We start from the raw sequence: 17,482 nt of genomic DNA, 5'->3' as shown, positions 1-17,482 counted from the left end.
AATTTTATAATATCTCCCCCTCTGTCCCACACGCCTCCTAGTCTCCAGTGTCTATTATTCCACTCTTTAGGTCCATGTGTACACATGATTCAGCTCCCACGTATAAGTGAGAACATGCAGCATCTGACTTTCTGTTTCTGAGTTATTCGTTTAAGATAATGGCTTCCAGTTCCATCCATGTTGCTGCAAGAGACATAATTTCATTCTTTTTTCATGGCTGAGTAGTATTCCATTGTATATATTATATATATCACATTTTCTTCATCCAATCATCCATTGATGAACACTTAGGTTGATTTCATATCTTTCCTATTGTGAATAGTTCTGCAAGAAACATACCATTGTAACACCTTCCATTTTTTAAAACAGATTTATTTTTTAGAGCAGTTTTAGGTTCACAGCAAAATTGAGCAGAGGTAAAGAGATATCTCATACACCTTGTGCCCTCACAAATGCATAGCCTCCTCTATTCTGAACACCCCCACCAGAGTGGTACATTTGTTACAATCGATGAACCTACACCGATACATCATTGTCACCCAAAGTCCGTAGTTTACGCAGGAGGGTTCGCTTTTGGTGTTGTACACTCTACGGGTTTGGGTAAACATATAATGACCATTATAAGTGTCATACAGAGTAGCTTCACTGCCCTAAACATCCTCTGTGCTCTGCCTATGCATCCCTCAACATCTTTAATTTTCATGATAAAACTGGAAGAAACGTGTTTATTATGTATGTCTTATGTGTGAAGAGACTGCAGCTCAGAGAGGTTTATTGCCCACAGCCATATAGCTGCTAAGTGGTAAAACCAGGCTCAAAGCCAGGGTTAGCCTTTCTTTCTACAGAACTGCTGCCTCCAACAGCTGCCTCTGCCCTGTGCATGCTGCCCTCTAGAATCCGAAAAGCTCTGTAGAAGGAGGGACCTGCGTTACAAGATGCTGGTCCTCAAGATTTGTTGGTCAATGAATGAAAGGTGTAATTCTGATGTTCGCCTTTGCAGATGAAGAGAATGCTGCCTTTTTTCTGCAAAAAGAAAAACAATTACAAAGCAAAAAAGAAAGCAGTGAAGGCTAAAAGGAATATTAAAGTCTTCTGAAATAAAGTTATTTATTCACAATAAAATACTCCAGACTTTCTCCAACAGGGCCTTTGCTTTATAACCCAGAGGCCTTTTAGGATAGAAAATGCTGACACCAAATGGTGACAAGTAGAACTCCCATGTCTGGGACAATAGAAACATCTGAAATGAACTCTGCTGTGTCTGGCCAGCTCACTGAATGGCTGCACTAGTTCCCAGAAACATTGTCTTGTCAACAGCGCCCAGTGAGTTTCATTTTGCAACATTTCCCACACGTGTATGTCAGGATTTGCTCCCAAGAAGCCGGCATTCCTTCTCTGCCACCAGAATCCCAGAACATGCCAGGTGTGGCCCACTGTTGGCTGCACTCCCTAAGTGCTAGTTTTCTCTGCCTTGGTCTACAGTGGGTGGATGTGCATATCCACATATGCACATGCAAATGGATATGTGCATGTGTATATTCATAAGCTCGTGTTTCAGGGTCCAAAATCCCTTACCTTTCCTTATGTGTACAGAGAAAATGTGAGCTTTGTTATTTTGTCTATAGAAGAGCTGATTTTCTTTCTTCTTGCTGGGATGTGGGAAAAGAACTAAAGCTTAGTTCCATCTTGCCATTTCAGTCCAATTCAATAATTTTAACTGTCCCATCAGGTAACTCAGTTTTCTCTGCTTGGATAACTCCAGGAAATGTAATATCTTTCAAAGTTCTGTCTCCTCCCTTCAAGATGGTACCCAGGATATGGGAGAAGCATGTGGCTATTTGTCATTGTGGCATTGTGGAACACTGTCTCGTAGGTTGGCTGGTGAAGTGGAGCTGGTACTCAATGGGAAGGCAATACCTTCCAACGTCCTGCTTTCTGCCACCTGGCAAGGGCTTAGTGGTGCAAGTTTGAGTTGTCTAGACTATAGAGGAAAATGACCCACCAATTAAAAGTAGTTATTTCATTTAGCAAACCCAAATATCAATAGAGAGTAGGGAAAGAGTCTATGCCTTTCTATCTTTTTAGCTTTACATGAAGGAGGACAAGTGGAGTTATCCATCTCAGCCGTGCTCAACAAATATTCTAAACCACTGGTTTTTCAAGGTTGGTGGCACAGGAGGATAACTATGGAGTTTGTAAAAAACATGGATACTCACCCCCACCGCCACCCCCACCCCCACCCCCACCCTTTGGGATTCAGATTCTATTAGTGTGCAGTGGAGCCTGGTTACTGATATTTTAAAAACTCAGGTAGTTTATTGTGTAGCCAGGATTGTGAACCAAAGTTCTATGTAGAGAACAAACATGTATGTAACAATGTATTCATGTAACAGGCAAACTGTTTTTTTGTTTGTTTTTGCTTTGTATCCATTGCTCTGGACTGAATGTTTGTTTCATCCACAAATTCACATGTTGTTGCCGTAATCCCCCATGTGAGATTAGGAGTATTCGGAGTTATGCCTTTGGGAGTAATTAGGACATGAGTGTGGAGCCCTCCTGAACGGGATTAGTGCCCTGAAAGGAAGAAACACAAGAGAGATGATCTCTTTCTCCACCATGTGAGGATACAGCAAGAAGGTGACCATCTGCAAAACCAGAGCGAGAGCCCTCACCAGGAAACTTATCAGCTGGCACCTTGATATTGGATTTCCCAGACTTTAGAATGGAGAGAAATACATTTCTATGGTAATTTTGTTATAGCATCCCAAAGTGACTAAGACACCCTGGTGATCTGGGAGACTCTAATGTGTGGAATTTACCTAGTTTTCCTGTAAGAGCTGCCAGCCTCCTCTTGGATTTTCCTGGCACTCTTCCCCTTCTCTCCCTGTGCCCTTCTCCTAAGTTGTCTGAGGCAAACCTCTTCCTCCAGTAGATGTTTTTGCTGTTGGACACTCTTCTGCCCTTTCTAATAGAGCTGAGATTTACTAGTAGGACATAGGTTTACTTCCTCTGAGACTAAGTAACCTGCTCTCTCAGAAAGCTTTGGAAAGGAGCTAGGCCCTTTTTCACCAAGTTAAAACATTTTGGTTAAATATAATCACACCATTTGGCACCTAATTATAAACTATTACCCCCACAACTTAAAAATATTGAATATGAGATTTTCTGTTATTTTTAAAAGGTAAACAATTACTCACAGACCTTTATAAAAAAGATTACTATGTTGAAAGTGAGTCCCCACTTCCCCCTACCCCCATCAAATTATCCTGACTGAAAAACACATGTTTAAAATAAATGTCTCAAATTCATTGCATTGAGAGCTGAGTTTGGTACCAAATTCACAATGTGACTTTGTTTCTGCTGGGCCGTTGAACCCCTTTTTCCTCCCAGGTGGTGATGAAAGACTTTCACTTCCTGGCAAAGAATAAAAGAGGGTTTTGGCTGCATCCCCAGCAAAACCAGCTTTCGATAAATGGTTTGGCACAAATACTTGTGGGTCTGAGCTCTCCCCTTCTATGCCTTAAGGGTGTATCATTGACAGAATTGTCACTGGTCTCTCTGGATGGAAGAGGAATGGTGTTCACAGCCTATGATTTGGGCCTGTCCTCTATGTACAAAGACATGTGCTAAGCCCTCTAAGGCATACAAAGAAGGTTACACTCTAAATGGGAAGACAAGCCATACTTGTGTATATAAAGGAAGGCGGTCAGGGGCAGAAGGTAACTAAAATAGGGTAAGTATCGACAATGTGTTCTTAGGGTGAGTTCCCAGGAAACCAGACCTGAGATGGGAATTTGTGTGCAGAAGTCTATTGGGGATGCCCTTGGGATCATCACCTATGGGGGCATGAAGGAGTAGATTGGGCAGAGAAAGAGTTGAACCACGATTTGGTTACAGTACAGATCTCAGCCAATCTAATAAGATGCTCTAGAGTTAGGCTGGTCTTTCAGAGTTGTCACCCCTTGAAACGAGATGACCTGGCCTTTGTAATCTTCCCCCGATCGTTAACCAACAAGTGGAGGGGCCTGTCCTTAGGCAGGTGTCTGTCTTTGTCAGTGAGCTATCACCTCCTAACACTAAGCCATCAGCTCTGCCATTGTCAGTGGCAGAAGGAATGGTGCCTCCCTCCTGAAGAGGGCTCTGGGCAGCTCACCACAGCATCCACTACAGCGGGGGATCTGCGACCTTGAGGATAAATGTGTTTTTGTTGTTGTTGTCGTTTTGTTTTTTATTCTTTGTTCTTTATTCTATTCTCTGTAACCTTCTTCGTATGCCTTAGAGGACCTGGCACATGTCTTTGTACATAGATGACAGGCCCAAATTATAGACTGTGAACACCATTCCTCTTCCATCCAGAGAAACCAGTTACAAGATGGAGTCTTGCTCTGTTGCTCAGGCTGGAGTACAGCAGTGTGATCTTGGCTCAGTGCAACTCCGCCTCCTGGGTTCAAGTGATTCTCCTGCCTCAGCCTCCTGAGTAGCTGGGATTATAGTTGTGTGCCACCATGCTCAGCTAATTTTTGTATTTTTAGTAGAGACAGGGTTTCATCATCTTGGCCAGGCTGGTCTCAAACTCCTGACCTCAACTAATTCTCCTTCCTCGGCCTCCCAAAGTGCTGGGGTTGCAGGCATGAGCCACCGTGCCTGGGCCAAGGATAAATGTTTATAGCACGAGGTAAAAAAGGTACATTACTAAGGCAGCTGGGAGTAACTGGGGAATCTGAAGCATATTGTTATGATCAGTCTCTATTTGCTATTCTTTTCACTCTGATAAGACTGTCTCAATCCCCTAGTGTTATAAACACTACAAATACTACTATAGCATAAAATGCCCTCCATAAGATCCAGTAAACAATAACTGAAATATTTAACTGACTCTTTTCAAACCATAAAGGTCAAACACATTTCAAGTTTGGTTTAATTCTATTTTACAATTTTGGTTTTATAACCCAAAACTATTGTTTTCCAGTTCACTGCCTAAATAATTGTGAGATTCTCTCTGTCTCTCTCTCTCTTTATTTATTTATTTATGAAATAGGATCTGGCTCTGTTGCCCAGGCTGGAGTGCAGTGGCACAGTCATGGCTCACTATAGCCTCAACCTCCTGGGTTCAAGCAATCCTCCTGCACCACCACACTCAACTAATTTTTTTACTTTTATTTTTGTAGAGACAGGGTCCTGCTTTGTTGCCCAGGTTGGTCTTGAGCTCCTGGTCTCAAATGATTCTCCTACCTCAACCTCCCAGAATGCTGGGATTACAGGCATGAGCCTGGCCTCAATTTTTTTTTTAAGGTAGACTTTTTTTTCCAGTAGTTTTTGGGGAACAAGTGGTGTTTGGTTACGTGGATAAGTTTTTTAGGTGTGATTTCTGAGATTTTGATGTGCCCATCCTCTCTCCTTTTAAAATGATTTCTTTATGATCTGCCTCCTTGGTCTGGCACATTTATGCCTGTTTCGATCACTACCATCATTAGTTTCTTTCAGATCTTGCTAAAATGTCACCTCCTCAATTAAGCCTAACTGAATAATCTTAGACTGCCACCCCAACCCGATCCTGGCATGCCCTGTCCCCTTTATTTCTCTCTACAGCATTTATCACCATCTGGCCTGCTTGAGATTCTTGAATAATTTTATTTATTGTTTGTTTCCTTCCAGTAACAGACAAGTATGTAAATCTCATGAAGCAGGGATTGTTGTATTCACTCTGTATTACTAATGCCTAGAAGTGCCTGGCACATAGTAGGCACGTAGTCAATATGAGTTGAATGAATGAATGGTACCAGTTGAAGCTTCCACGGTTCTCTTCTGGCCATTTGCAATAGTGACCCAGCTGGAGTAGCAGCTTCAGATCTCTGTACCTTCAAGGAGTCCCGTTCTGGACCATGGTACATACACATCACTGCAGGGCTGCCCCTCTGTGGCCCTGCCTCAGGCCTGCCACTGTCCTGCTCGGAAGCTCCCATGACTTCTCAGTGCCAACTCAGGCTCTGGGCGGTCTGTGAGGTCTGCTCCAAACCTGGCTTCTCTCCGTTTCCCCCATCTGCTCAAATCCTTCCAGCCCTCCCGGCCCATGACAGGCTCCCTCCCCTGTGAGTGCCCTTCCTGCCACCTTTTCCCGCCCTCCTCTGAATTCCTCCAGCAGATGAGTGTAAGGGGACAAGTTAAACATCTTCCAGGGCCTTCTGAGGAATGTGAGGATAAATGGTAAAGCACTTCACAAAGCCTAACGTCTTTAGAGATGACTATTATTACCCGTATGTTTGATAATATTATTGTATCATAAACTTCTCAATTCAGTTATATATGTCTGGAAGGTTGGAGCTAAAGCATCAAGCCAGATTCTCCAGTTTACCAGTAATAAAGCTGATCTTGTGACTCTGGTCACAGTGGTGTGCTGCAGTCAGCTGATGCCAGTTCACAAGAACCCATGGTCAAATGTTCTGGAATTTTGCAAGCCGGCTGCTAAACATTCACATGCACCCCACTACCAACAGACCCATGCTTGTTTCGCACTCAGTTCGTAAGCCCCAGGAGAGAAAGATGTGTTTAACTGCTTACCTTAGAGACATTATCAGTCAAGAACAAGAATTAAAAGGATGTGGTGAAAGAAGTGAAGGAGCAGTTTGGGGAGTGATAATGAGTAGTTCTGTTTTGGGAATTTTGAATAATATTTTTCAGTGGAATATAAATGGGTCTGGTGCTCAAGAGAGAGAAATGGGCTAGAGATAAAGATTTGGAAGTTATGGGATATTGGCAGGACTAGAGGATTTTACCCCCAGATACCCAGGAGCCATGGCCCCAACCACTGATCCACAGCACAAGGTCTATCATCTCGCCCAGGCTCTGTTCTCATTCTCTCCAGTGGCCCCAAGTCACATCTTATGGTAATTGTCTCCTGATTGCTTCCCTTCTTTCTCCCTCACCAATTCACCCCATTCATTATTGCCTGATTAATTTCCCTAAGGCACCATTTTGGTCACCTTCAGTGTTTGCTTAAACACCTTCCACAGCTCCTAACTCTTTACAAATAAAATCTCAACTCTCCTATTCAAATTTGTCCTTGAAGCAAATCCCTGTACTTTCTCCCCTCCATGCCTGATATTCATGCTGTCACCCATAATTTTGTATACAGCTAAGTTTAATACACATTTTGGAATAAAGACTAGAAGTCACAAATAAGCTGCTGTTGTACATCAATTCCATTGTTCTAACTATCACTTCTTACCTTGTAGATGAAGGTGAACCCCTGTTATAACTAAAATTTCTCGTTCTTGTTAGACACCCAACATGTATAGCTACCGAATGCTTCTTAATGGCAAGAAACAAATTTTCCAAGCTTTATTTTTCATTCAAGACACTCTGCACATGTTCCTGGCAAGGCAGTTCTAAGCTCCAGAAGACACTTGCTGCCAAGAACCAAACACAGCTGTTCAGGCAACAGAGGAAGCTGGTGCTCGGTGAAAAACCAAACCAAAACAAAACCCTGCCCGCACATTTGAGGATGGCACAGGTCCCAGATCTACACCTTGAAATGAATAGATGATACAAGATATTTGATATAAAAGAAAATAAAAATGCCGGAAACAGAAGTTTTCTCTCTCAAACTGACTTCCTCCACTGTGCCCAGAGAATAACAACAGGACTCCTAAGGATAAAAATAACGTTTGCTGATGGGGAGAGGACTGCTTCTCCACTGAACCATAGAAAACCTAAAATCCTCCCCATTGTTTCTTGCCCCATACACTTGTACTCAATAAAGATCTGTAAGAATGATCATGTGGAGACTAAATATTACCCAAAATGGAAAAAATTTAAGAACAATCCCAAACTAAGAGGAGCAGCGGCTACCTGGGAGTATCAGCACCGAGGCCAGTGAGCTGCTGTGTTCTTTGTTTCCTCATAGCCATCATCACCCGAACAGGCAGGAGCATTGGTCACATCTGCCAGCATCATGGTGTTGGCAGCGTGGAGGGGAGGACAGAACAGTGGCCCAGCTCCCATGTGGACCAGGCAGGCAGTTGTCATGCTATCTTATTCATCACTTACATTGTGAAGAAGTTGGCACTATGACTGCTATTTTACATGTTGGAAGCTGTGATCCCCCCACGGGGTAAGAGAATGGCTCAAGCTCACACATCTGGCAAGTAGCAGGAGGTTCAGGCTTGTGCAGCTCCTTAGGCACCAACACTTCCAGTTGCGTTGAGAAGGGTGCTGTAGGTGCTCTAAAAACAAACAAACAAAAGGTAAGCATGCTGAGAATATAATGGGTGAACACAGTTTATTACAAACCTTTAATGTTCTAACACACATTGTATAGAGTTTCTCTGGTTTCCCTACACTTAATTCACTACAGAATTTTTGTTTTGCCTGGAACACTTCATGGGACCAGTGTTCCCATGAATCATTGCAGGACACCCCTCTGGTCTCATTAGAATCCTAGGTCTGTTTTATTTTTTTGTCTTGTTTTATTTTCTTTTTTGAGACAGGGTCTCACTCTGTTACCCAGGCTGGAGTTCAGTGTCATGAACAGGGCTCTCTGCAGCCTCGACCTACTGGGCTCAAGTGATCCTCCTGTGTCAGCTGTTCCTAAGCGGGCCTGGCACCACTTTTGGAAGAGTCTAGGGAAAGCAAAAGGCCATTGGGAAGGACTGTGACAGGGTTACCTACAAAGTATATGGGAACACAGGGAAGGGAAGGGGGAACAAGGAGAAACCTGGGCTATTACAATAGCAATGGACAGCTGTGGGAACTTGCATGCCAGTGCTCTTTGAAGTGCTTTAGTCCTCATAGGCACCTGTAAGATAGAAATCATTCTAACTTCCATTGCAGAGATAAGAGAAATGAAGCACAGAAAGGTTTGGTAACTTGCCCAAGGTCACACAGCTCATAAATGTCTGGGTTTTGATTTCAGGTCATCTGGTTCCTTAACACATGTATTCTACTTGCTCATATTGAAGGGACATTTAATTGGGAATGTTTAAGATGGAGAAAGGTGGTCGTGGCAGAAGATTTATATCACAGTTGCCCAAGCAGTGTAAAAGCTTAATAACAATATCAACGGCCAGGTGCAGTGGCTCATGTCTATAATCCTAGCACTTTGGGAGGTCAAGGCAGGTGGATCACCTGAGGTCGGGAGTTTGAGACCAGCCTCGCCAACATGGAGTAACCCCGTCTCTACTAAAAATACAAAAATTAGTCGGGTGTGGTGGCGTGGACCTGTAATCCCAGCTACTCAGGAGGCTGAGGCAGAAGAATCACTTGAACCTGGGGGTTGGAGGTTGCAGTGAGCGAAGATCATGCCACTTCAGCCTGGGCGAAAGAGTGAGACTCCATCCCAAAAATAAATAAATAAATAAATAAATAAATAAATAAATAAATAAATAAAATCAACTACATTTGAATTTGAATTTGTTCTTCAAACACTTACTAGTCAGCCTAACTTACCAGGTACTGTACTATGGTGCTGGGGATTCAGCTGTGAATACAGCAAGACTTATAGTCCAGCGTGGGGTGTACACAAAGGATTAAATCATTACAACACAGGATGGCACATGCTTTCATGGGCAGAGAGGCACAGAAGACTGTGGAATCAGGAAAGGCACCTGACTCACACTTAGGATAGCCCTTTGATGCTGTATTAAGGATTTTTCACTCTAGATGCTGCTCAAAAGAAGGAATGGATGGTATGGAGATGTTTCAGAAGGACCACACCTTTTTGTCCACAGATCCACACTAATAGCTTGGAATTGTAGAAAGGCCCCAGAATGGCCTGACCACTGCACACTGTGGTCCTCCTTTTGAAGGTTCTTCTCCAGGAAGTGCAGGGCTCTGGGGCCTCCCTGCTCTCTGCCCCAGGCTTAGTGCAGATGTAGTAACAACCCTTTAACTGGGAGTCTCCACAACCATCAACCAGCACATCATGTAATCCTGGGTGTGGCAAGAGTAGGAATACTTCCTTCCAAATCCCATGTGCTCCCTTGCATTTCCAAGCCCTGCTGCAGTTAGGTGGGACTGCATGACTAGTTCTGGCCTGTGGGCTATGACCAGCAAGAATGTCTATCATTTCTGAGACAAAGCTTTTAATTGCTGATGCAAGACATCCTCATCTCAGTGCTCTCCTCCCTGCCACTGGTGACTGAGATGGGCTCATAGCTCAGGTGGTACAGGTACACAAATGTGAAACCTCCATCAGCCTGAGTCTTGAATGGAGCAGAATTCTCCACCAAGTAGCATAAGCAAATAAACTTTTCTTAAGACACTGAGATTTGGAGATTACTGACCAATCTAGTAGATCAAGGAGAGTGCTCAACATCTGATGCAAAGAGCTTCGGAAAATTGTTGTATAGTAGGAAGAAATCAATTCCTGCTATTGGCAGCAATGCCAAAGAGGATAAGGGAACTCTGTATAGTGTTTTATTATTTTCGAGGCACTTCATGAGCACGATTTAACTGAGTTCCTGAAAAGGCAATGAGACATCTGTGTTCTCAGACCTTATTTCACACCTCCCTTCACCACAGGGGATTGGTTTCACTACATTAATGGCTGAAAAAGCAAAAAGAGGACATTGAGGTAACTCAGAGAAAGAAACTGCAAGAAGCACACTACACCACTGGGCTAGAGCAACAAAGGGATGGAACCGGGATTGTTGAAAACTGGAAGTTTGGAGCAGGGCTCCCATGGAGCTGGAACACAGATCTTTAACGAGGAAGTGCTGCTTGTCACCCCTGGTGCCATAGACGTTCATAGGGAAACCTCTGCCGAGCTGGGACCTTTGAGATGTTGCTTAGCTCGTATTGATACCTCTGAAGGGTACAGTAAGGCTGGGTCTGGTTGTGCAGAAAAGACAAAAAGAAAAAGAAAAAAGCTAAAGACTCGAACCAATCACTGCTGTCCGAGTAGAGAACCATTACTGTGAAGACCCTGACAGTAGCAGCAAGCAAACAAAAAAGGTCATCTCTTTCCTCTTGTCCAGACTTTTAGTCTCCCTCTGGTATCGCCATTGGCAGAGCCTGACATAAAGTCAGCTGGCAAATGAGAAAGAGAATTTGCTAAGTCCTGGCCTCAACCTCATGGAATCCACCACAAAAAAAGGTAGATTTGCAGCCGAGAGATGATAGCCTGATAACCAGACAGGCATCGGTACATTTGAAATTTTTGTTGGTAATCTTTTCAATACCAGTGACTCAAAGCAAATTAAATATGACATTGGATGATTTAATAGTTTTACAAAACATATATATCTGATTTCAGATTGAACTGGAATGTCTCTGAAAACAAAACATAAATTACTATGAAGTGACATTTATTGAAAGGGCTACCTTTGTGTCATGCACTCTGCCCAGCAGGTTATGTGGGCTATCTCAGTCCTCATTTTACAGATAAGGTAAAGCTGAGGCTTAAAGAAGTTAAGCAACTTGTTTTGAAGCTTCAAAGCAATAGAGACAGAATTTTTATGGGCAGCCTGACGAAGCCTGAGCTGTTAGCCACATCTCAGTACTACCTCCACATTCTCTTTACTGCTTAGGTGGCGCGCCATTACCATTAGGTGGCTATACCTTGGAAACAAACACAACAACCCCAGATTCTTGCTAGAATGATTTACATACTCCCTGCTGCAGCACCATTTGGCAGCTACGACTGCATTCTAACATGAAGCATTCAGCTCTTCAGTAACCAAACACCTAATAGTGAGGATCAAAATGGACTCTCATCTCCCAGTTGATCTCTAGCAAACAGTCATAGCATCTGGGAATTTCAGAGCTGTATTATAGGCCCTTACCAGATGTCTGAATTCCCTTCTGTTACAGCTCGATAAACAGTTATCCAGCACCTGTTTGAATACTTTTCATGACATGTAACATACAACTGTATAAAGCTGCTCTCTGTATATTTTTAGACAGCTGAGTGACTAAACAGTTCTTACTTGAGGAGAACTGGAATCTATTACTCTACAAGTTCCACCTGAAGATTTCCGATTTTGCTTTCTTGAGCAACACAGAGTGCTTTGCCCATGACTTAAGGCAGCTGTCACGTCACTCTTCCCCTAGCAGGGTTGTGAGGTGCTCATGTGCTTTTGGAGATAGCAAAAGTCTCAAATAACATGGCACAGACAGACAGCCATGGTGGCTCACACCTGTAATCCCAGCACTTTGGGAGGCCGAAGTGGGATGATCACCTGAGGTCAGGAGTTCGAGACCAGCCTGACCAACATGGTGAAACCCCATCTCTACTAAAAATACCAAAATTAGCCAGGCGTGGTGGCATGCACCTGTAATCCCAGCTATTCAGGAGGCTGAAGTAAGAGGATCGCTTGAACCCAGGAGGCGAAGGTTGCAGTGAGCCGAGATTGTGCCACTGCACTCTAGCCTGGGCAACAGAGTGAAACTCCATCTCAAAAAAAAAAAAAAAAAAGAGGGACAAAGGGTGTTGGAGAAGACAAGTACAGAGGAAGGCTCCTTGGTGGTTAAGAGTGTGTCTTTTAAAATCAGACAGATCTGAGTCCAAATCCTAGCTCAATCATTTCTCAGTTGTGACAATTCAGTAGCTCTGTGACCTTGGGCAAATTGTTTAGCCAAATGAGAAAGGTAGGACCACCTGACAGTGGTATTGTGAGGATCCAGTCAGCTAAGGCTGGTAGGTGCTTACCTTGGCCATGTAGCAGATGCTCAGGAAATGAGATCTATAGCGTGTATTAATGAAAGACAAATTTAATTTTGCACATAAAGTTATGAAATGTCTCCTTATGGCAGTGATTCTGATCTAAAAGTCATACCATCCCACTGAAGAAGACCTATTTTAGGGTTTATAACAGACTACACTCTGGACAAACTTAATCCACTTAAAAAAACGAATAAATGTATACAGCATTTGCAATCCAAAGAACTGAATTCAAGATCTGGTTTGGCCCCTTATTCTGTGATCTTGAATAATTGAGCCTTGGTTCTCTTGTTTATAAAATGTACCTATGTAAGTGAACAGGTGGTAAATGCCCACCGTGAAATACTATGGAGCAGTTAGAAGCAGCAGAGCAATTAGAACACAGACCTGGAAAACATAGTTCCTAGTGAAATAAAAAGGTGATTGGCAGAATGAGAAATGTGACAATGTCATTTATGTAAAATCAAAACAACCACAAGCAGAATAGAACACCCATGCAAATTACAGACATCTAGTACAGTGTCATGATTGTCTACAAAAGGAGGAGAATGCAAGTGAGTTGGGAGGTTTAAAAGGGATGAATAAATAAAGACCACAGAGGGGCCTCAGTACATTTAGAAACAAATAACATGCAAACCATGCTTCCCTACCTTCCTCACAAGGTTACTCTGAGGAGCTAATGAGATTGTGCGTATGAAAACAAAGGTTAATTGACTGTCTTCATTATGATCTCCATATTGGACAAATGAACTGAACAGAGATAAAAATTCCCCATCATACTTTGGCAGGAAGCTGTTGCCAGGGCAGCACCCGTGAAGCCCTGCCCTGGCTTCAGAGTCTGCTGCTGAGATGACATCAAAACCCTTCATGTAGGAGGGTGGCAGTCTCCTTCCCTTCTGGAGACACCACCTGACGGGCCAGCCAGATGCAGCAGCAGCCTCTTCCCATGGATCCACCACGAGCATCCCACTTGAGCCCTCGGAAGAAGAGACCCCGGCAGACGGGCGCCTTGATGGCCTCCTCTCCTCAAGACATCAAATTTCAAGATTTGGTCGTCTTCATTTTGGAGAAGAAAATGGGAACCACTCGCAGAGCGTTCCTCATGGAGCTGGCCCGCAGGAAAGGGTTCAGGGTTGAAAATGAGCTCAGGTAGGACAGCATCGATCTTGCTTTGTAAATAGGCAGGGGCTTTGTGAATAACTTCTTGGGAACCCAAGGGACCTGTTTTTTCTTCCACATGTGGAAGAGGCGATCTTCCCACTGGAGAATAGCAGATTTGAAATCAAGGAACAACTAGTTAAGGAAAACGAGATAAGTGGGGACTGAATACAATTATATTGAAACTAGTTGACACCAAAAGATGAGATAAATTTTTTATTTTTTGCTCTTCACTCCTATGAGATGCGTTATTTAGGGATGATAAGCAGAACACTAATTGGTAAATGTAATGCTGAACTACTCAATTTTATTCTTGACCAAATTGAACAAAGTATCACTGAGTTCAATAAAAAAAGTTTTGGCTACTTTGATGCAGAAAGTATGATTTGGTTGCTTGGCTCTTACCTATACATCTGGGCGTGCTAAGGCAACTAGCATCTGTGGTGGGCTAGGATGACTAGCCAGCTTACCACAGGCACCCAGATGTGGCCTTGATCAAGTTTTTCCAAAGAGCGGTCCCAGTGGGGTTCTTAGAAAGAGAGATGCTGGGTAAAGATGTATTCACTGTTAAGACAGCTCTGTCCAGGGGTGACAGACACCACACTGAGTTAGATGTAATCAGAGCCCAGGCAAGGAGGTAATGGAAGCATTTGGACCACATAGATTGGTTCACTCACTAATCCACTCACTTTGAACAGCAATTATTCTTGTTGTTTTTCTAACTGCTGTATAAACTTTTCACTGGTCTCAAATAGATGAAGAGAAAACAAAACAAAATCCAGAAACAAATGGTATTATAACCTTTACATAAGTGATGGTTCTGGATTAAACTGTTAAGGGGCTTGCAATGAAGGAGTAATGGTTTATGCAATTGACTACTTTGACTGTGCAGGGAATAAATTGACCACAAATTTTCAGAAAAACTATAAAAATTTTATATGAAAAGACATTTTGATTGTAAAAGTAGTCTTTGATATTTGAAAATAAAACTGACAACCATGTCATGCAGAAGAAATGTCAGCTTTCAAGTGTTGAGGACATATTTCAAAAGTCAATTTTTAGATATATTCACGTTCACAGCACTATGATTCATATGATATTGACTTTTCATTCATTTTTTGCTAAAATGCCCCATTCAGAAATTCCTGAGTTTCCCATGGCCTTTCTTCCGCCTGATTTCTCTCTTTGCAAGGTCTCCTTTTCTCTCTTGCTGCCTCTTTTTAACCTCCTACAGCCACTCTGAATCTCATTTTCTAACATCTGTTCCAAGAAAATCCTACATTTCATCTAACTGTTAAGCCTGCCTAATCTTATGGACTTACATAGAAGGTTAGAGTTGGAGAAGACAGGAAGATTATATAGGTAAAGAAGCCAAAAAAAAAAGATTTCTTTTCCTTTTTTTTTTTTTTTTTTTTTGTGACGGAGTCTCGCTGTGTTGCCCGGGCTGGAGTGCAGTGGCACAATCTCGGCTCACTCCGCCTCCCAGGTGCAAGTAATTCTTCTGCCTCAGCCTCCCGAGTAGCTGAGACTACAGGCACGTGCCACCACACCCGGCTAATTTTTGTGTTTTTAGTAGAGGCAGGGTTTCACTATGTTGACCGGGATGGTCTCTATCTCCTGACTTCGTGATCTGCCCGCCTTGGCCTCCCAAAGTGCTGGGATTACAGGCATGAGCCACCATGTCTGGCCACAAATAGATTTTTTAAAAAAGAAATTAAAAGCCTTTGCAAATATGGAACTGCTTTTCATGGTAAAGAAATTTGGCAAGGGTTAGGCAGGAAGGAAAGAGCCAGAAGTGCCACTTACTGGAAAGCTCTCCATTGAAACGTCCAAGCTTCCAGCAAGGACCCACTGATTTATTATAGACACAGCAATGAATACATACGTGGCAGCTGAGGCAGGCACTCAGGAAGATGATGGGAGGTAAGTTTCTTCTGTTGGCAGGACAGCTGAAGAGGCAGCTACATGCCCCAGATGCCTGCTGCCAGAGACCAAGCCCAGCTGCTCAGGAGGCAGAGGAAGCTAACTGGTGCATGGTGAGCAAACTGCTGCTGTGCATGTGATGATGGCAAAGTTCCCAGGCTGGTAGCTCAGAAGACACGTTAAATACAAATGTGCTCTATGGCGCAAAAATAAACCACAGGAAGTAGAAGTTCTAGGTCTCAAACGGAATTTCTGTACATAGATATATAGACTTTAATTGGATAGAAAAATAAAAATTATTGTAGGGTAAAAATCTCTAGATAAGAAATTTAGAAACCTCAAATCCTGGCTCTGAGCCTCCCCAGCCATGGGGTATGGGGCACGGTCCCCTCTCTTCCCATTGATCTTAGTATCCTGATAAATGGCCTGTCTGATGTGATCACCAAATGAGATAATGCATGTCAATGTGCTTTGATAAACTAAAACAGTTAGACAGATGTAAAGTGTCATTATTTTCTTGTGAATTGCTGGATCCATTGACCTTTACAGCAAAACCCTAAGGAACGGGCTCTCCCTCCACAATATGAACTAGGTCAAATGATATAAACTAATAGAACAAAGACAGGAAGGAAACCCATCAACATGTTATAAGTGGTTTTTTGGGGGTGGGGGTTAGTAGGGAGAGATTATGGCTGTTTTTATTTTCTGTGTTTTCCAATATATTTATTTATTTTTTTGATACGGAGTCTCGCTGTCTCCCAGGCTGGAGTACAGTGGCGCGATCTCAGCTCACTGCAACCTCCACCTCCCAAGGTTCAAGCAATTCTCCTGCCTAAGCCTCCCGAACAGCTGGGACTACAGGCGTGCATCACTATGCCCAGATAATTTTTTTTATTTTTAGTAGAGATGGGGTTTCACCATGTTGGCCAGGATAGTCTCTGTCTCTTGACCTCGTGATCCTCCCGCCTTGGCCTCCCAAAATGCTGGGATTACAGGAGCACTGTGCCTGGCCTCCAATATATTTTTTACAATAAGCATATATATATATATATGTTCACATATGCATATATAAAAAATATGTATATATAAGTGTATATATATACATATATGTATTTTTTTTGAGACAAAGTCTTATTTTGTCACCCAGGCTGGAGTGCAGTGGTGCCATCTGGGCTCACTGCAACCTCCATCTCCCAGACTCAAGGGATCCTCCCACCACAGCCTCCCAAGTAGCTGGGACTACAGACGCAGGCCACTGTGCCCGGCTAATTTTTGTAGAGATGGGGTTCCACCATGTTGCCCAGGCTAGTCTCGGACTCCTGGCTCAAGTGATCCTCCTGCCTTGACCTCCCAAAGGATTACAGGTGTGAGCCAGCATGCCCAGGCTACAATAAGCATGTATTTTAAAAATAAAAATAACAAAGAAATCTGTTTTTTCAGCTGATAGGCAACAATTTCATTGCTCCTAACACATTCTTTTGCTGCCAGGAGGATTAAATTAGAGGAAAAACCTGATTCCTGCTTTACCTGGGCCTGAACACACAAATTAGAAATGGTGTACCTCAAAGTGTTGCACTGTCTGGAGCTATTTCATTCTCCAACATGCATGCAACATATCTGGGTGGGGTTTCGCTAACGTTTATGCTATATTGCAAAATACGTGCCATTCAGTGTGCCATAGGAAGCTGGTTTTAAAACGTAGATCAGGGAAAGTATTAAAACTCTTGAGGTATTTTTGCATAT

At 43.0% G+C, this 17,482-nt stretch overlaps 1 protein-coding gene and 1 long non-coding RNA gene across 3 annotated transcripts in view; one reads left to right on the top strand and one right to left on the bottom strand.

The window, feature by feature from the left end:
- Positions 1–387: 387 nt before the first annotated feature.
- Positions 388–15,874, bottom strand: LOC115900462. The gene is made up of 3 exons (XR_004060142.1): positions 15,702–15,874; positions 8,047–8,222; positions 388–1,023 (listed from the first exon to the last, which is right to left on the bottom strand). It is a non-coding gene; the product is annotated as an uncharacterized LOC115900462 (long non-coding RNA).
- The window catches only part of DNTT (DNA nucleotidylexotransferase), a 35,501-nt gene continuing 31,455 nt past the window's right edge, over positions 13,437–17,482 (top strand). For both annotated transcript variants that reach the window (XM_010389595.2, XM_010389594.2), the window contains exon 1: positions 13,437–13,807. In XM_010389595.2, the coding sequence (XP_010387897.2) occupies positions 13,584–13,807 (224 nt within the window). In that variant the 5' untranslated portion in view covers positions 13,437–13,583. The remainder of the gene's footprint in view (positions 13,808–17,482) is intronic.

Source organism: Rhinopithecus roxellana, chromosome 11 (assembly GCF_007565055.1).
Source record: "Rhinopithecus roxellana isolate Shanxi Qingling chromosome 11, ASM756505v1, whole genome shotgun sequence".
In the NCBI taxonomy this organism is placed as follows: domain Eukaryota; kingdom Metazoa; phylum Chordata; class Mammalia; order Primates; family Cercopithecidae; genus Rhinopithecus; species Rhinopithecus roxellana.
The sequence above is the reverse complement of the archived record's forward strand: the minus strand, read 5'-3'. Positions and strand labels throughout refer to the sequence as shown.